The 20685-nt window shown below is 39.4% G+C and overlaps 1 protein-coding gene across 1 annotated transcript in view; it reads right to left on the bottom strand.

The window, feature by feature from the left end:
- Window positions 1-293: 293 nt before the first annotated feature.
- Window positions 294-20685, bottom strand: part of tbc1d16 (TBC1 domain family member 16) — a 39161-nt gene continuing 18769 nt past the window's right edge. Inside the window, exons 5-13 of the mRNA XM_015387514.1 lie at window positions 16946-17140; window positions 16701-16848; window positions 16444-16608; window positions 12616-12764; window positions 6905-7039; window positions 5914-6100; window positions 4124-4303; window positions 1845-1991; window positions 294-1030 (exon numbers count right to left, since the gene is read on the bottom strand). Coding sequence (XP_015243000.1) covers window positions 743-1030; window positions 1845-1991; window positions 4124-4303; window positions 5914-6100; window positions 6905-7039; window positions 12616-12764; window positions 16444-16608; window positions 16701-16848; window positions 16946-17140 — 1594 coding nt within the window. The 3' untranslated portion in view covers window positions 294-742. The remainder of the gene's footprint in view (window positions 1031-1844; window positions 1992-4123; window positions 4304-5913; window positions 6101-6904; window positions 7040-12615; window positions 12765-16443; window positions 16609-16700; window positions 16849-16945; window positions 17141-20685) is intronic.

Genomic DNA, 20685 nt, shown 5'->3' with positions numbered 1-20685 from the left:
CCTTCAGCCCCCAAAAAAAGAGAATTTACTGAATGGGAAGAGGAGCCCTGTCATGATGCTAGTGTTTGTTACATAAACACTGTGGCCTCTGATATATCCCCGTCCCCACAACATCTATGCTGTGACCTCTATATGTTGAGAACTGCTCATGCAAAGATAATATTGCTAAATATTCAGAACAAAAACATTTCTTGTTTTTGGAAAATAAAACCAAGACATTTTCTTCATACTGCCTCTTTACCAGAGTTTGGATTTCATGTCAAAAAGAGTCTCAGACTTTAAATATTCACATATTTTTTTTAAATTCACACAATTGTGCCATTGTGGGAACCCCAGAAAATTTTTAAGCGTCCAAGCTCAAGTTCAGCGAAAAGACTCCCAGGTTGGCTTCTTGACCCTTGATGGTCTGAGAGCCCAGCTGTCTGAGACCCTGCTGTGACCCTCCTGCTGCCCACAAATCCTGTGGAAGAATGCCAAACCAGCAGCAGACTTAAACCTGAAGTAGCTCCAGACCGCCACAGCGCCTGATGATTGTCTGTTCTGCTCCTTGGAGAAAGCATCTTCTTGACCTTCGATCTATCTGGCCTCAAGCTGCCCTCATTGCAGATTTATGCGATGCTGAAATTTACCAGCAACACCCCGGTAAGGCAGTGTTCAACATTGCACCAAATGAATGTTTGAGTACAAAACATAAAAAAAAAAAAATCCCGTTTTAAAGGGTGAAACTAAAGTAATAACCCCCTCAGGACTGCTTCCGGAAGGTGAAAATGTCCCGTTTCTTGGAGCCTCTCTTGCCGTTCAGCGGGGGGGTGGGGGTGTTGTTTGGAGAGGACGACGGGGAGGGTGAGGAGGGCTGAGGGGTGGAGGTGCCTCCATAGGGGCAGCTCTGTGAGTCCGGGTGTTCTCCTGAACACTCTACGGTGGGGATGTAGCGGCTGTCCCACATCCCTGGGCCGCACAGCTTGCAAAGGTCGTGCAGGCTGCAGGGCACCCTGGGAAGAAGGCGGAACTGGTAGAGGAGGCTGCGGGCCTGGAAGAGAGGAGCGACCATGAAAAAAATAAGATGATGCAAAAATTGGTCTGACGAAGAGGGCAAACATTGCAGATGCATGAAATAAATCAATTCCTGTGTTATCTCTTCGCTACAAGATAAGCAAAGAATGTCAAGGTCAGTCTCATGTGGAGTCTGTTTTTTTTTTTGGCTATATCTTCAATGTCTGCATGCCTGGTGTTAGGTTATCACATGCAAAACTCCCAGGCATCAACAAAATGTGTAACACCAGATGCATCCAAACAGAAACAAGCAGCATCCATAAAGATGAGGCAGCAGGCGCAGCTATTGTAGCAGGCGTACACACACCATTAATTCTCTGCTAGCCGTGACAGCGGCCTATTCTCACTCTGCTGCAGCACAGGAGCCCCCAGTGCAGACAGCAGTGAGTTTCAAATCACATCAAGAAATACTGGAGCATGTCTCCAGACTGATAAATCACTTTTTTTTTTTAAAGGGATTTGGATCAAACCAACCTTGTAGTGGAGAAAGGTCGAAATAACATTTGGAAGTTATTTGAAATATTTGTTTGGAAATCTTCAAAATTAAGACTTTATAAATAAATTTGGATCCAAAAATGTGGGCAGGAGAAACAAACAAGATTGTTTCCAAAACTTAAAAAAAAGGGCAGCTGTTTTACCAAAGACAGATAGATAGATGAACAAAGACCACAAATGGAAACATGCAACTTTTAGAAAATGGATCAAGAAGTCTGGATTTAAAATCACATTCTCTCATTTTCCTGACAACATGGAAGAGATGTGACATCCTGTTATGAAAGCTGCAGGGTTACCTTGCGTAGCACCAGCTCTCCATTCATATGCATGGAGAGATTACTGAAGTGCAGCAGCATTTGGTCGGTGGCGAGCTGCTGCTCCGTCACGTCCTCCCCGTACAGCACAATGATGGCCACGCACAGGAAGAGGTGGAAGTAGTCCGTCTACAAGGACACAGAGTCGGGTCAAAGACAGAAGATGAATGTGGCAGGATGTGCTCACTTAGTAACTAAATGAACTGGATCCAATCTGTGTGACAGAATCCAAAAGGAAAAGGTGCTTCAAAAAAAAAAAATCTGGAAGCTAACAAAACTAATAGACTTTATCACCATAATATGTCAATAATCGTTAGTTTAATCTAGACAATATTTCTTTTAAAGAAAAATAATTACAACATTTACAACTAATGATTAAATTACATTTTTGTGCCGATTGTAACTGATTCGCACCTCAGGTTAGAAATTGGAAAAGAAAAAACTAATGAAACTAATTTTATAACAAAACAAGCTACAATTAAAAGGTTCTTATTTAATCAGGGGAAACTAGAATAGATTCATTACACAGAGTCAAATATTTCTTCCATATATGATGTTTATGTCTCACAGATAATAAAAACCCGAATTCAGCATCAGATTTTAGGAACAGAATCCTGCCTGAGGTTTGGGAAATTAACTGCATATTCAATATAATCACAATTTAGAAAAACACTATTTTCTAATTGCTGACAAACTTAAAACATTATATTTAACAAGAGTAAAACATTACATGTCCAACTCCAGCCCTTTAGGTGGTGGTAATGTACTTAGTGTGGGTTTGCAGCCACACAGAAGGGGAGAGAGAGTTGCAGCTAGCATGCATAATAGTAGAGGTAGGAATTTATGCAAAGGTTGCAGTAAAGTCCTGCAAAAATGGACTCTGGACAAGCAAGCTTTCAAGGTCATGAAAAAACAAACCCTGGAGTGAAACGTATAAATGCTTGTCCTTAGTGCAAAGGAAAAAATCACAATAAAAATCACAATATTTGTTGAAAATACTGAATGAATCAACCAATAGTTTTTTCAGGCTGATACCTAACCTAAGTCTAACTGATTCCCGTTATGTTCTACCATCTCTGGGCCGGTACTGCTTTCTCTTCCTCTATTTCCATAATAACAATGACACAATGATAACAGAAGTTACACAATACCTTTTAACAAATTCAAGAAAATTTATTGAAGAAAAAAGTGGCAATATGTGATCTAAAGACATGGCTGCTGAAAGCACTAAAGAATCGGCAAAGACATGCACATATCGGTTGCTGATGCAAGAAAAAATACAGCAAAAAAAATTGATGATCAGTCTATCTTTAGCAAAAAGAACACACAACAGCATTTAGCCAAATAAATAGAAACAAAACCAATGGGAGAAGTACTATATAAGCATAAAGACTGAACAAAATCTTATCTTAGACCTAGACTAGAAAATCTGTCATGTTCATTTGCCTCAAAATGACAACTGTTTAATTAAGGACTAATGCAAATAAAATATTAGATTTATCTGTTTTTATTGTGCGACTATGATACTTCACTAATTTCAATGGATGCAAACATTTCAGTTCCAATAGTGTCATTTGAAACCAATGAGCAGTTACTCTACATACTCCATTTCACACAAAACCCAGCAGAGAACAATCATTTGCCACCCACTATGACATCAAACATCCTCTTCACAGAAAAATCTGATATCAATCAGAAATTCTAGCTTAAAGCTTATCAGGTGGATGACTTTTAACTGCCTAACCCGAGGTTTCACACAAAGACGCTTTATCTCCTCTATCTCCACCTGTAGCTGCAGATCCGAACATCTCGCAGAGGGTATGAACAGACAGCAAGAGGTGCCCGAAATCAGCCTTCAAGAGAGGGTGTGTTTAACACAAGGAATGCATCGTTGCTACGAGGTTCCTGCAATCTAAAAGATGCAGTTTAAGTCTGCAAGCTTCTTTTTTTATCTATGTTGAAGCAATAAACATGGTTGTGCAGAAAGCTGCAGAGATGTGAAATATGCTAATCTTCAAATCCATGCAGTATTTAATGAAGTGATTAAATGCCATCAAGTCTTAAACATTTTTTCATCTCTTATAAAAGGATTACAAGAGCCTGGGGTGTCAGGCTTTAAAACAATAAGGTTTGGTATTTGGTGGTGCAGACTTCCTGGAAAAAAAAGAAAATAGGACTATATTCCTCTGTATTGCTTTTCAGCATATGCAAACTTCTTTCTAACCCGTATAAGTAAAGGAGCAGTTGGACTTGGTCCTGACCTGGTAGTGTGCCCAGCAGGCCTCCCACATGCGCAGCGCTTCTGTGTCGGGGAACTCTCTCTTGAAGCAGAGCAGGATCCAGCGGTGGCAGAAAAGCAGCTGCAGGCCGTCCTCTCCCAGGCGGGTCAGGTGCTGGTGGAAGCGGGGCAGCATGACGCGCAGCAGCTCCCGCAGGTACATCTGCAGATTGACATGTTATTCATTTCACATCAGCGCTGCGGGGGAACAGCTGGAACACCAGCCTGTTGGACACTCATGTCGCCATATGTGTCGCTGTGTTTTATTTCCTGACCTCAATGTGCAAAAATCTATTATTTATGTGCGGGTTTAAACAGGCTTTTAAGGTCCCCTCATGCAATGTTTTAATGAATAAATGAGATATAAATAGATTTGAATACCAGTGCAATCCCAAAAATAAACGTTCAAACGAATTTTTCTGTTGACCTAAAAATAAAAGCGTCAGACCAACGCTTAAAGTACCACCTTGATTAGTATCTGCTTCCAGTTCTATTTGAAAATTAATAAGCTGAAATCGACCAATATCAAAAATATGTCTACAAAACTAAATAAAGAGAACTTTACGTTTTTATTATATTTCTATTACAGCAAATAAATCAGTTCTTTTTCTAAACCATTACTGTAATCTTTATTTTTTTAACATAATCTCAGCTCCCCAGAGAGTTTCACAAGCCCAACATTTGTAGCCAGGCTGCTAAAGTTAGTGAGGAGCCTTATATCATTGGTTGAAAGAAAAACATTTAAAAAGCAGATTGTAGACTTTAGATAAGGATAAAGGGCTACTATAAATATGTGAATCATTTACCATTTACCATAATGGGGGGTATTTAACAAAACACACATTTAAAGGTTAAAGTGCAAAGTTCGTCATGGAAAGGAGACATGCTGGGGGGTCTGTTTGGCTTTTTCATACAAAAACACTTCATCATGTTTAATGTGATAGACTGACTTAAAATAAGAGCATAATTGTGAAGTTCTCCTTTTTTTTTTTTTTTTTTTTTTTTTTAGACGGAAATACTGAATAGTGTGAAAGGCAGATCCGTTTAGCCCTCTTTCACTTTGCTCTCCCTAAAATCAAGTTGAATTAAAAAGCTGTAAGAAAGGCCTTGGTAACTTTAGAGGAGCTGCAAAGAATCACGGCTCAGGTGGAATTTTCTGTTAACAGGAGATCCTTGTTCCACGTTTTATTTAGAACATAAATAAAACTAGAAGCTTCTCTAAACGGATAGGGAAGAAGTTTAATATTTTTGCAAACGTGGCGAGATGTGGTAAAGGTTGAATAGTATTGTGTGGCTGCTTTTCTTTAGCAGGGACTGAGTTGATGGCAGGACAGATAGGATGAAATACAGAGTTACCAAGAAAGAAACCCAGTCATGTCCTTCCTCCTTTAGATGTACATTTTGTTTCATGCTGAAGGGATCGTAGAGTCGTTTATTTTAAGTGTGTAGGAACACATACAGGTTGCGGGACGTGTGTTAGTGGCTGCAGAGCTTCACCTTTTAGCATCAGTAAAAGAACGTGAATCAAATCTAACTGATTTTGAACTTTTATTCTAAGACTAGGAGCTTTAATGCATATTTTCTGCTATTAAATGTAGAAAACCTCACATCATTTCATTTTACAATCATGCACTCATTGGCCTAACGCCTTAAAAAAGCATTGAAAAGCTTCAATGGTTTAAATGGTGCTGTTTGAATGTCTTTGATGTGCAGAAATTGCTATTGGCAGCCAACAAAAGGCTTCATAGGGTAGGAAATGAGGGATCTTTCTACCAGCTGCCGCTCCATATCTTCGTCTCGCGGGGAGCTGATGAAGATGGTTTTCTCCATGAGGCCCACGAAGCACCAGAACGTGTCGCTTTCGTCCTGGATCTCAGTGAGCAGGGGGGCCACCAGGTCGGACATGCCCTGACAGTAACCCATGTCGGGATTAAACACTGCATAGTTGAGCAGAATCCGCCTGGGGGGAGAGCAGAGACACACATCTGAGTTCTGACGTAACATCTGCTGACAGAGCTTATAATGTAGGGGGGGGCAGCAGAGGAAACCCATGAAAACTTCTCTTCCCTCTCAACACCCTGAATGTCTTTTATTAGAAAAAGAAACAACAATCCCCCACCACCCCTTCACACATGCACACACGTTTTCCTCTCTTCTAGCAACCAGGGAGCTAATTACGGACACCTCTTTCTTCCTCTCCTTTTTTTGGACCTGTTCTATTTTAAAGAAAACTTCCCTGGTCGTCTTCATGCATTAGTAACAAAAGCACAAACAAAGCCAAAAAACCCAGAGGGCATTACTTTGTTCTGCTGCAACATTAGAGTGAAAATTGGATGAGTTTTTCCTTCTTTTGTTTTTTTAGGAGAAATCCAAACGAGGACACAGGACATGCACCTCAGCAGCGGTTTGAAACCGAATGAACCAGAAAAACATGGGTGTGACTTATCAGTAACCGATAACCACAGGCTGGCTTTAGATGCAGAATAACTCCAAGACAAACACCAGGAGCCTCCAGGAGAGTCACAAAATGCCTAATATGCTACTCAAACCCTCCTGCTCCTCATTTAGAAAGCCATTAGCCCCAAGTATGAATCGAAAGTGCTCAGACGGCTTAGTTGGAGTCAATAAAGCATGAAACTCATTTGCTTCTCCTCCAAGGTTCAGAATATGAAATTAACAGTGTAGGTATGGCTGTGCTTGGAGTGGGTGAGTGGCAATGATGAGGAGAGAGGGATGGAGGGAGGAGAAATCAGTGATGTGAGACCTCATGATCTCCACGTTTGGGTTATTCTCTCCTCTGAAGAAGTGGTTGCTGCGATCCGTTCGGACCACGTCTTTATCCACCGTGAACTGGACCTTTCTCCAGAATTCGCTGTGCTCCTCGGGGCTCATGGATAATCTGAGAAATCAAACAAATACAGGCAGAAACAAGGGATGCTTATTGTGTTTTTTATGCACGTTTATCATCTTAAATATATAATATTTAGTAAGCTGTTACTCTAGCCCTAATAAGCTGGAAAAGCTCCCCTAGAATGTAAGCAGCAGAGCCAAGTGCTCCTCTGAGGATACCACCACAGCCATCTATCCCTTCTTAGATGCTGGGCAGCACATTAACAGTGTTCTCTGTCTGCACTAATGTACTCAGGCCCCAACAAGCAGAGGGGATTTAATTAACACTGTTTGTTTTCCATGCTGCCCCACCAGGAATAAAGCCCTGATGCGCACCTGATGCAACGCCGTGCAACTGTTTAGTTTGAGTTCTGTGCGTTTGTGCCGCTGGACTCTCCCCAGCCACTGTCGTACCGCGTGTTTGGGTCATTTCAGTGGTTTTATGGGTCAGCTGTTCAGTGAAGGACATGCTTCTTAAACAGTTAGCCAAACAGCTTTTTTAATGTGTGAGATCAAAATCTTTGGCAAAATATCTAAAGTTAACTAGCTTAGTTTTTTTCCCTTTATTGTCATTAAACTGTCACCAGTACATAGCAACGAAATTAACTTTCTGCATTTAACCCTTTCCCTCGGGGAGCAGTGGGCTGCCATTGTGCAGCGCCCAGGGAGCAGTGTGAGGTTAAGGGTCTTGCTCAGACACCCAGAGTGGCAGTCTGTGGGAGTGGGGCTCAAACTCAGAACCTCAGGATTCCAAGTGCAATGCCCCAACCACTAGACCGCCACTACCGGCCGAGTGGTTAGGAGCAGTGAGAAGTTAGATTTGTAGTTAAAAAGAAAAAGTCCAGATCTCAATCTCTCATTAGCAGCTGTTACGTAAGCTCCCCACTTTCAGAAGATGTAAGCGCTCTTTGAGTTCAAAGTTCAAAGATAGTCTTTACTATAGAACTGTATGTTGATGTTTCTTATAAGAGCCAGTACATTTACAGAGATTAAAGTTACTGTAATGTGACAAAAAGTAAGAACTTTGAAGAAATCTAAAGAATGTCCTGAATAGACTATTACCGGTACTAAAAAACATTTTTTAAATCCATTGGAAACTGACAATGGTTTTCTGATGGAAAATCCTTTAACATACAGCAGATAAATGAGTTCATCAAGAATATGGACACAAATAAAACCACCATTAGCAACATTAGATATGTTTAAGGCAGTAACTGAGGCTAAACAGTTTCTCTGTTCTCTGCAGGGTTTCACTTAAAGCTCATAAACTCTGAAATTAGTTTTCAGCTAAAAAAGGTGTTTCAATAAAACTTTGCTTGCTTTTTTAAAACCAACAGGACGTAACCTAAAATATCTACAGTTTATCTATTGTTAAAGATTATACTGAATTATATTTATATGAATCTGCAGCATCAATCAATGCAGTTTTATATTCATACAATTAATTAGGAACACTATAAAGCCTTAGTTATTTAAACAAAACAATAAAATGAAGATGTTGGAAGGGCAAAATTGAGCTGGATGTTTCTGAAGTGTTTTTTTTAAGAGCTAAATATCACTGACAGAAACAAACTTCCTCTTCTCTGTAACGAAATTGACTAAAAATAGATTTCTGTTGAATTACAGACTCTTGCAGTCCCAAATGCTATCGCTGTATTCATCTTATTTTACTTTAGAAGGTAAAAAGCAAAAAAACAAAAAAAACAATAAAAAACAAATGGGGATATTGTTAATTTTGCCAAAATATCTGCAAAGTCCCAAACATAGATTGTAGTGTTTAAATATTCAGCTTTTGTTCGATGGAGGCTGCACTCTGATTTGCAGACACAAGGTTGGGGGGGGGAAGCAAAAGCACAGGCTAGTATCCTGGCTCCTAATGATCAACCAGTGGACCTGGAGGGCTGCTGGAGGCTCTTTAAAGGAATCAACATCGGCGTCAGAATAAGGAGGCTAATTAGCTGACTTTTGGTGCACTCAGAGAGATAATAGCCTGTACAAATGAAATATGTCCAATTACCATCGCTGTGCTGCAGAACCTGGGAAGATGTATGAACGCTTAACCTTGAGATGGAGTTGTGCAGATAAATCACGGCTCTGGGATCTGCTCATGTGTGCCTAGCTGTGTCCGCGCATTCCAAAGTTGTCCCCCTCCACCCTCCGACATGTGAGCATGATCTGATCTGATAAGCGCTGACATGTTTTCTCTCCAGAGACCTTTTATATCACACCCGGCACCTCCCTTTAACACTTCTCTGATTGTGCCTATTGATTGCTCAGCGCCTGCGATGGGAAGCCACAACAGACTCACATATGGTTTAATGTTTGACTGAGTGAGCATTTGGCAGCCAGCGCCGCAGCCCCGTGTCTCCAAAGCGATTTTCCTGTTATGGAACGGAGGTACAGATGTTACCAGCAGGACGTCTTCAAGTAAATCAAAGACTTTTGGCTGCGTCTTAATAAATGAAAACATTAGTTCTATGGTCTGAGGGCTCATTTTTATTCGTCTTAATGATTATGGATTACTTTTTTTTAAAAATCTGCTTCCTGAAATCCTAGAATAAGACACAAGATTAAAAAAATAGATTTTAAAAAACAGAAACGTGATGATGAGGAAGAGCTAATAACTGTCCAGCAGACAGACGGTCATTAACCTCCACACTAGAGAGTAAGCCACAGAGGAAGCGGGGAGTTCACTGTGTACTGAATTCATGCATCTTATTTGAAAGTCAATTGCAATGAAAAGCTGTGGTAGCTGAATATGTAAAGGCAACACTATTAAAAGCATTATGTAGAAATGCCCCTTCAAGAATGTAAGCATAGATTGGAAAAGCCTCAAATGCTGGTCCGGTTATGTTTTTCTAAGAGGCACAAAACAGAAACAAGTGCAGGAAATAGGCTAAACCTCTTGGATTTATGGTGTTAAAACAGTTCTGAACCAGAAACAGCACGAATAAGGTGCTTTAGATCATCCTTTTAGGGGTGCCTGATTAACAAAATTGGTAGCTGGGGATAATCTTAAATACCAAGTTGGACACTGAAAGTAAAATCTCTGCATTTCAGTCACCTGTTTTTCTTTATGACTCTCTTCTGTACTTTTATGTGAACTCATGCAGAAAGGTATCAGTGCTCTCATCATATTGTTCAGTAGATTCCTGCAGTTGTCAGAGTATAAATCCAGAGACCTATTTAACAAAAGCAGAATTCAGAAATTCCAGAATAAGAGATAAAGCCAGATCTGGTCTAGCTTGAAGAAAGCACCCTGGGTTTATCTGTTTCACAAAGGCCAAACCAGGCTCCACAGGTGTGGCTACGTCTAGCCAGGTGTAAGTAATCCAGCTAATTGCACGTCTGCAGTTTTCTTAAAGCGACAATGAGGTCAATCATAGATTGATTGACTTAGCAAACAATTACAGATCAACTAAATACCTTAACAGCATAAAATATGCATCCCCTTAACCACTTCACTTAACTTACGCCTTCAAAATTTAAGAAAATATTGGTAATTTTTTCTCAAATGGACAAATATTACTCTAAAAATAAGCTAATATGGAAGAAACAGATCTTGCAGTTTGTAGACGTCTGTGGGAGACTAGGGATCAAATCTTGGGTACATCATAATACTCACCTATTAAAACCTTTATCACACAGAAGATATCAGTAGAAGTCCCCTTTGCCTCAGATTTAACCTGCTTTTGTGATGGACATGACAGGATAACCGAGAATCTACACAGGCAAGGATATACACTGCTAATACTGAATACTTAATACTAATACTGAATGGAAATCAAATTTATTAACCGATAGAGGCCTGGATTTGAGCCACACACAAAATTAAAGTTAAAGTACACTACAACCTGATCCAACTTTGATGCAATGTCCTTAAAACAAGTCAAAATGAGGCTCAGTATTGTGTGTGGCTCAATAAGCCTGTATGACCTCCCTACAATGCCTAGGCATGCTCCTGATGAGATGATGGAGGTTCTAATGAGGGATATGCTTCCAGACCTGGACTAAAGCATCCACCAACCTGGCCAGTCTATGGTGCAATGTGATGTTGGTAGATGGCAGAGGTGTCAAGTAACGAAGTACAAATACTTTGTTACTGTACTTATGTACACTTTTTAGGTATCTATACTTTACTCCACTACTTATGTTTCTCCCTACTTCTGACTTCTACTCATTACATTTTCACACAAGTATCTGTACTTTCTATTCCTTATGTTTTTAAAACTAACGTTACTCGTTACTCTTGGCTTCGGTTTAATGTTTATAAATATTAATTTAACGTCATGTGTGCCATCCAATGCAGATCTTTGGCTCCATCCACATCTAGTGAAAACTAGTGTGATTGGATGAGTCGTGTAACGCAAACACTCATTGGTTAGCTAAAGGAAATCATCAGAAGCAAGCAGGTGTTCTTCAAACTGCAAACGTGAATTGTCGATGCCATGCTACAAGGTCGGATTCAGAAAAAGATGTTGAAATGTCTGAAAGGTCGGACACAGGCGAGAGAGTATCCAGAGATGGAGACGGAGACCAACCAGACCTCCCTCATCCTTGGCCCTGTCTCAAAGAATTTTTCGAAATAGTCGAAAAATTGAGCTTTCAATTCATATAGTGGTAGCTGGCTGTATATTTTAAAGGGTTACTTTATACTTTTAAGTAGTTTTTGGAGCACATACTTTTTCACTTTTACTTGAGTTATGAGTTCAAGTTGATACTTCAACTTTTACCAGAGTGTTTTTAAACTGCAGTATCTATACTTCTACTTAAGTAACATATGTGTGTACTTTTGACACCACTGCTAGATGGATGGAGACACTATGTCCCCTCTTTTATTAAAACATTCTCTTATTCACACCAGTAGAAAAACTTGCCCTTAATAACTTTAACAAAGGAAGAGCTATTTTAGAAGAAAGAAACAGGTTAGAAGGCAGTTAGATGTTTAGATAATGTAATTCAGGTGGTAAAGGTATGTATTTGACAGTAGGCCTAACCTACTTTTATCTGAACGTCCACATTTTCTGTTAACAAAATTACCTTCATACTCCCGAGAGGCAGTCCAGCTGATAATATTATTAGGGAATCCTGGATCAAAAAAATATAAACTAGTCAATCTGTCCAAAAGTTTCTTTTGTGATCTGTAGCCTGATCCAGGTTACATGCAATACTGGATAACTCCATTGCATACTACTGATGTATCCAAATCATGGAAAGTTGGTTTGTAGAGATTTATCAAATAAATGGTTGGTTTTTAGTTTTGGTTCGGCCATCTTGTTGATCAACTCAGCAGAGTCAAAAACTGATTTTACCTCCATCCTGCTCTTTAGCGTGCAAAAAAGCACAGGCCGAGTATTAAGGTGTTCAGCTGTACATGATCAGACTTTTCATTAGGACGACCTTTCTGTATAAAAGAGTTTTATGTAAAATTCCAGTTTTTGGGCAAACTGAATTATGGGTTTGACTGAATGAAAATTAAACATAGATAAATGTTTGAGATACCTCACACACTATACTATTTGGGTTACACTTTATGAACGGAATTGGTAAAGTAGCTTTGCAATGATTTTGTTTTTTGAGGCCCACCTTTTCTGCTGGATGTCATGATAGTGAGCTCGTTTCTGCAGCCTCCAGGCCTCTCTTTCCTGAGAGCTGGAGTCGTAGCTGTAGTACTGCAACAGAAAGGGCCACACCTCGCCTCGGATGGACGGGTCGATGCCGCCAAAGAAGATGGCCTGTCAAAGAAGGGGTAGGTGAGTTTACACGACCAATACGAAGAAAGGAACATGTTGTTCTGCCGGGGCATGCACACACAACCTGCTGGAATGCAACTTTCTGCATAATGCTGCAAAAAAAGAGAAAACAATGAGTGTTTATTTAGTATGCCCAGCGAAAACAGGGGCCTTCTGTTTCTTTAATTAAGCTTATGCTGAGAAAAGTCTTGGTCACGGTCTAACTGCCACTGAGTCATTACAGTAGACTAGTAAACCAAACACAGAGTCAACTCCAGAGAACCCAAATGACTCAGAGGGGGCACACTGGCCTGGACATACCGACTGATTATTTACAGACCGAGATGCTGACTGAAACTGAAACAGAGAAGCTTGCAGGCTGACTTTCAATGTGACTCGAGTACAAAATATAGAAGCTAAAGGTGTGAAAATGGCCGACAGATGAAAGCGAGTGAGTGAAACATCTTTAGATTTGATTACCAAGGATGATAAAAAATCATCCACATGCTGTAAAAGAAAAAAAATCCCAAAAAAATCTTTCATGTGAAAAATACAGATTTTATAATCTTATTTGAGTTCACAATTCTTAAGCTTCGGTGTAAAAACAGTTATATCCCAACAGTCAGTTACTATCATGGCAACTAACCTATAGTGGAAAAGTTCACAGTGTGGAAGGATAGATGGTGTGCAAGGAAGGAAGGAAGGAAGGAAGGAAGGAACTCTACCTAAGTAAGGCAGTGACACAAGGGACACAAGGAAGGAAGTAAAGACAGGTGAGGGAAAGTATGAACATAAGAAATCCGTAAAAATTCAAAAAATATCCACTGGACTTGGTTTCCAAGATTTGAAGACATTTCGCCACCTCTCCAGGAAGCTTTCTCAATTCGTTTGAATTGAGAAAGCTTCCTGGAGAGGTGGCGAAATGTCTTCAAATCTATGACTATGACCTGGATGACGAAGAACTTTCATCAGCAACATAAGAAATCTAGCAGCTGCAATGGATTATTTTAAAATTAACAGTATTCTTTTTATGATTTTTATTCAACCAATCCAATTCATGTAAAAAAAAGCTTTTATTTTACAAAGTTGGCTTCGTACCACCTGAAGATAATTTCAAGAGAACTAAGGTCACAATAATATTTAGTGAAACTAGTCGATTACTGCAAGAGTTCTGCAAAAAAAGAAAAGAAATAATTAAAATAAGGCAGCTGCAGTTGATCCAAAATGCTGCTCTTGCTTAGACAACAAAAAATAGAGCTATAATTCCAGATCTGTAAACAGGAATTCTGTAAACGGGAACTGTAGCTCAGAATAGAATTTTAAATATTTCTATTAGTTTATAAATTGCTGAACGGTTAAGCAACAAGTAGTTGCAGTACAGTTCAATCAGGTCCTCTGGTTGCACCAAATATCTGGAATAAACACGCAGAAACTGGAAAACAGCTGAAACACTAAATTTCTTTAAATCAAGGATGAAGACCAACCTGTGTAGAGCTGCCTTTGATTAGGAGCATGCAAACAAATCCATGTGGAAAGCTGCTCTACACAACATGTCTTTTTACATATTGACCTTCATGCATTTCTGATTTATGGTTTTATTGTTTTTACTGCACATTTACTTGCTATTATGATGTAAACCACTTTGAATTGCCTTGCAGCTGAAATGTGCAGTACATTTTAATTTACATTTTAATTTACTTAAATAAATTAACTTTCCTCAATTTAAAAACATTTTGAACTTAAACTTTTATTGCCCGTGTCAAATTACATCTTCTTCCAGCTTTTCCCTTTCTGGGGTCGCCACATATGACTCACCATTCCCATTTCAAATGGCAAAGACATAAATATGAGTGTGTGTTCTCTTGTTAATACATAATAGGGGCCAACTGCTCCTTATGGAGCCCGATGCCTGGACCCCACACAGGGAATTGCTGTTTTTTGGTCAGGGGTCCTGTTTAGGACTAAGGTGTGAACCCAGTTTAGGTTGGTGCTAGGATTAGATATCAACTCGTAATGGTTAGGGTTAGGGTCACGATTAGGCTGTAGAAATTAATGGAAGTTAATGGAAAGGCCCCACAAAGATAGTGAGACAAGTTTGTGTGTGATCCTGTTTTGGCATCAGTACAAGGAGCTTTTTTCTGGTTTAACCATCAAACTGAGGACAGTTTGTACCCAAATGAGGAAAATATGCTTTTCCTAACTTCATTTTTTGCCAACAGTTTAGGACTAAGGTCTGAATTAAGTTTAGTTCAAGGTTAGGTGGAGGTATGCTGGTGAAGATTCCCAGTGATCCAGGTCATAGTCATTCCAAAAAGGTAAAAAAAAAAAAAAACAATCCACTGGACTTGTTGAAGCAAAATGTATTCAGACTTTGTAACAAAGTCTAGTAGATAGTTATTTTTTTTACTTTTTTGGAATAAATTAGGTGGAGGTATGCACTGGTAATGGTTAGGTGCAGGGTTTTTAAATCAGGGTTAAAGAGGAGAGCTCTCTGCACAAAGCATTCTGGGATATATCTGCCTCTTCTGAGGCCTTTCTTTTCTTCTCATTCACTTATAGACACTTTTTCTCTTAAGACCCTCTGCCATTTTCAAAGAACCGTGGTGAAAAAGGTTAGTTTCACTGACTGTCTGAAACCGTTGCTCACCACACATACGGCTAAAAGTGCGCATGCACAGAAAAAAAAAAAAAAAGGCTAATGGGACGATGTAGGACGGCCTTACGTAAACATATCACCAGAATGATAGACAATTAGGAGGACCACTTATTTAGATGATCTGCCTGGAAATAAAAGATTGCCCTCTCTACCTTTAACCCATAGTAAGGGTTGATTATGGACAAAAATAAAGAAAACAAAAAGAAAAAAGAAAAACACTGAAGTAAATTGGAGGCTACACATGGTCACACGGTTCTTACAGGTACTTGAGGGAACCAACAACACATCCCCATGAATAGAAGTTACCATTTGGCAACTCAGCTTCCCATACCCATGTGTTTAATACATACTTATTAACACATACTAATTACATTTTTAGGAGTGCACCGATTTATCAGCCGGTCGATTGATGAGACTTAATTTTTGTAATTTTAGGCAATTGGTGATCGGCCAATACTTATAAGCGAAACCCGATCTTTTCCACCAATCTGATCGACTTCTATAAAGGTAAACGAACCACTGTCAATGCCCTAAATTTGAATTTATATTTGAGAGCAGTTACTTCAGAAGTTTTAATTGTTTCACGGGCAATCAATGTTTTTTTTCAGTAAGATTAAAATATCTTGTGTCATGTGATCTTAAAACAACTGATTGTTTCAGAAATCTAAAAAGAAATCTGTTGGTCAAAAATGGAAACGGCATTTCAGGCTTTTTAAAGGAAATCGGTGATCGCCCAGAAATGAATGCACCCATAATATATATTTTTTTATTAACATCCTTTTGTTAAAATCTCATCAGAATGCTTATTGTCTTATGCTTCTAACAGAAACCCCCATCTCTATCTTCAAGGTCATGATTCTGTTAGATAACCAAATAAGTTGATTTATCATTTCAATAATTGCTTAATTATGGGTCTAAACATACAAGTATGAGTCAGGACTCTTATTTTATCCAACATTTCTAAGATCTGGAAGCCATTGAAATGTAATTCTGGAGTGTATAAGGCTGTAGAAACCCTGGATGTACCTTCCGGAGCTTGTACTCCTCCTCCACCTGCCCGCTTTGGTTGAGGTGACGTAGCCAGGTGCTGACGTCTACTCGCCGGTAAAGCCTCTCCTCTGGGTGGGTCTCAGTTGATGGCAGGGTGGGCCTCTGGATGGAAAACTGCATGCATGACTTTTCGTTTGACACCTTCAGGGTGAGTGAGGAGGAGGAATAAAAAGCTGAGTGGAAACTTATGGATAAAAAACCTGAAGAAAGACTGAACTTTATCTAAATCTAACCTGGTCCTTAGGTTGGGTTTCCCTGCAGCACTTCCACTGCTGGAAGACCTCTGCTAGCTTGTCTAGACCAGCATGATGGAAGTGAAGGATCTTATACTGGCTCTCTCTGCTAGCTATCACAAGCTGGCCACTGGTGCATGCATCATCACTGCAACACAACAATAAATGATGCAAAGACGAAGTATAAAAGGGTTCAACATGACCCAGAAGGAATCCCAGAGGACCTCAATTTACTCTCTGCTGACCTGAAGAAGAGCCTCAGTGACCTCATGTGACCCAGATCCACCCTGAAGACTCCACACAGCTGCTCCAGCGCCAGCAGCTTCTGTTGCTCCTCCCAGCGCATGGCCTGCGACTGACAGCCGCCCTCAGAGGGGGCGTGGCTATCCAGACTGGATGTGGAGCTCACCGAGTGGTTCATGGACTCCTCGCACAGCTCTCTGCAAAACATGACAGAATTTGTTATAAAACTAAATGTTAAAACAGAGACTTTTCTATGATACACCAACATTAAGATAAGCATATCTCTTAAGTTGTTTTTTTTTTTTATAAGTAACAGTTCTAATCACAGAGGTTTGGTGTGCATTTTTCCTCAGCTCTCTTCATTCTAACACCCAAAAGTAAACTAAATATATTATTTTGATTCAATCTTCTTTGAAAAGAAAAAAAAGGTGTACTACCTGCAGTAAGAGTAAATATTTTCTTAAACAGAGATTGACCAATTCAGGGTTTTTCTTAAAAAGCCAATGCAAATACTTGTGTCATGAGTCTAACTGATACCAGTTGTGCTCCTGAGATTTTTGAGCGGATTCTTAGAGCAGATATAGCTTTTTCTCCCTCTCCAATATATAATAAAAAGGATACAATGATAAAAAAATTTTTTACACAAGTATCAGTTTAAACAAAATAATAAGTATTTATTAAGAAACAAACAAAACATAGCTAATGGAGGGAGCAGCAATGCATGCTCTATACATGATCTTGATGCATGGCTGCTGAACATGGAAGTGTCGGCCGATACAGATACAAGAAAAAAACAATACCAACCAAAAATAACAGCTGGCCAAATGATCGGTCTGTTGTTATACAACTTTAACAAGTTCTAAAAAGGTCTAAATCCAGAGAAAGAGATGTGCAATATAGCCATAAACTTTCAAAATTAAAGATATGATAAATGCGACAAATGTGACATCAATAGCATATTTGATCACAAAAAGTCCATTATTTCAAGATTTATCCTAAAAAAAAAGCAACAAAAAGATAAACAAAACTGCTTGAATAAAAATAATATCTTGTTTGGTTTAAAGCACCTGATAAACACATCACTCTATGAAAAATTCAAGGTGTTAGACCTTTAAACTTGGCTCTAATACATTAACTTATTTAATCTAATTCATTAAATGTTCTTCAGAAGTCACCTAATTAGTAAAAAAAAAAGAAAAAAGAAGGCATATTATCTAAGCTCAAAGTGAACACTGCCTGACTGTAGAAAGTCACGAGTCATGCAGGGGGAAAAAATCCAGCATGTGGAAGGGAGATGATCTTTCTGGTCTATGCACAGAACACAAAGCGGAGGCGTCAACATTAACATGGTGTCTCCACCGTGAGACTTCGTGGTGGCGGCATCATGCTGTGACAAAGACTTTCTGCAGCCAAAGTCAGGGGCGCTATAAAAAGAAAGGAAGAAATCCTAAAGAAGCAAAAGACTGAAAGCCTTGAGACAGCAACCTCGAACCTACAGCCACACCTGCATTTATGAGGGCGGCCTAATGAATCTATGACATACTTAAAAATGTTCAGCTATATTGCAAAGATCTATAGATGATAATAGTAATAGAATATCTACCGTACCTGGAGCAAAGGCAGTGTGTACTGTACAAGGTAAATGAAACGCATGCATAAAAAATATCTCATAATCTAATTTGGTTTATTGTCCTTTTCTGTTACACAGTTTTTCTTGTGTTTTTATACGAGCCTGGATGCTCTTCAGCAAACAGAAATGTTAATTCTTTAGCAGAATCAGTCAGAGATCAAATAAAATAAAGGTTAACCTAAGTAACTGCTATAAAAATAAGGAAAACAATACGATAAAATCGACACATTAAAATAAAACCAGCAAATTCCGTTCATAGTTTTGCATTAAAGAAAAATAACTGTCAGCTAATTAGTAATCGAATAATCATTTCCTGGAGCAAAAAGATTTTAAAACAAGCAATTTGCTAGAAAAACAATCCACTTGGAGCAGTAATTAAAACAAAACTATACAATACATTTTGCATCTAGGATGAAGTACCCGTCTGTAAATATGCTTTAAGAATATCCTAAGTGTTATTTCTGAGCACTGAATAACAGTCTTTTTTTTTGTTTTTTAATTTATCAGCCATTTTTTAAAAGCTCAAATGCTTTTTTATTGAAATGTGTAAATTTACTGAGTTTCTCTTTTTAAAATAACGGATTAATCAAGAAAATAATCGCTTGATTAGGGGCTAACTAAAATAATCAACAGCCCTAATCCTTTTGCATAAATAACACGTAGAGTCAGACTAATGACGGAGAAAACAGTGCAGGGAAATCTGCAGCTTAGGGCTCCATCTGTGTTAGTGTCTCTATTACATTCCTCTAAGAGCCTGCGAATAGGAGGAATGCATGAAGGCTACCAAACGCACACACACACACACATAATAAAATCTGCACAGACACAAATCACACTGTCCACCGTCCAATTTCCCTTGTCATTCCCCTCATAGCAAGCGTGTTGTTCCCGGCACTGAAACCTGAGCTGAGAGTCCCAGCTTGCAGGAGGAGAAATGCAATCAAAAATACACAGGCTTTAAAAAAAAAAAAAAAAAAAAAGAAATGAAAACATAAGACAGCATGCAGCAAAAAATAGGGGAAATAGTTTAAAACCTGTTAGCTAAGACATGCCCAGAGCACAAAAGCAAACTACACCATGAGAAGCGTTAAACCACTTCTGTTGAGGCTCCTTTTCACTCACACCCACACATAAGTGAATGAACCATAGCTAATGACCATAATGCACTCTCAAACACGTTTCTACACACGGTACAGCAGAGAGAGAGGGAGAGCTATGGTAAACCAGCTGACATTTGAGAATCAGACATCTGAATAAAGATTTTTTAGCACTACTGCACTGAAATACACTAACAGAAAAGGTATATTCCCTCAACCTAAACATGTGATTTTAAATATCAGAGGCTTGGAAAATAAAAATATTTCCTCTTTATTCATTTACCAAAAAGGTGCAACACACGTGGCACTGCGGTGCTCAGACAAGAGGTTGCATTTTTTTTTCTGTCATGTGTGGCTAATCATTTCCTTGTTAGCAGATGGGAAAATAACAAGCCTGATCAATGCAGGCTGCACAGCTTCCTTATGTCATCTGCTGATTTAGTGGCGCTCCGTCTCGTGTATCACGGTGCAAACCAGGCTGTGGAGAAGACGTTCAGGGTGGAGGGGGGGGAATGGAGACGCGGTGAGGTCTGTTAAGGGAGTTAAGCAACATAAAATATGGTGGGAGTCCTGTCTCCATAACCCCAGTGACTGTCAAGTTAGGAGTGTTTACAAGGGCCTTCAAGTCCTGTTAACTCCATCTGTCCTTCATTGTTTGAGCAAACAGAAGTGCAAAAGCAAGGGAATGGGTAGAAAGACGCAGATCAAGCTGAAAACTACAAGCTAATGTCAGAATTAACAAGCCCACTCTGGGCATTTGTTGGAGCAGGCTGTGTTAACTGTAAACAAGCTGTTTTGATGTAGTGGAGACGCTCTAGCTGGCACGTCCCATCAGGCCAGAGGAAGACGAAACGGCCCCCGGGCCTTTCATCATAACACTTTTCCTCTCTAGAGAAAACGGCTGCCAGGTCACCCTGAGAACCACAACCCGCCCCCAGGGTATCACTCCTCATCTTATCCCTAAAAGGAACGTCGTGTCAGAGGAGAGATGGTGGAGCACGGTGCAGCCACATGC

The sequence above is a fragment of the Cyprinodon variegatus genome, unplaced genomic scaffold, assembly GCF_000732505.1.
Source record: "Cyprinodon variegatus isolate N-32 unplaced genomic scaffold, C_variegatus-1.0 Scaffold396, whole genome shotgun sequence".
Classification (NCBI taxonomy): domain Eukaryota; kingdom Metazoa; phylum Chordata; class Actinopteri; order Cyprinodontiformes; family Cyprinodontidae; genus Cyprinodon; species Cyprinodon variegatus.
This window is presented reverse-complemented; position numbering and strand designations above follow the sequence as displayed.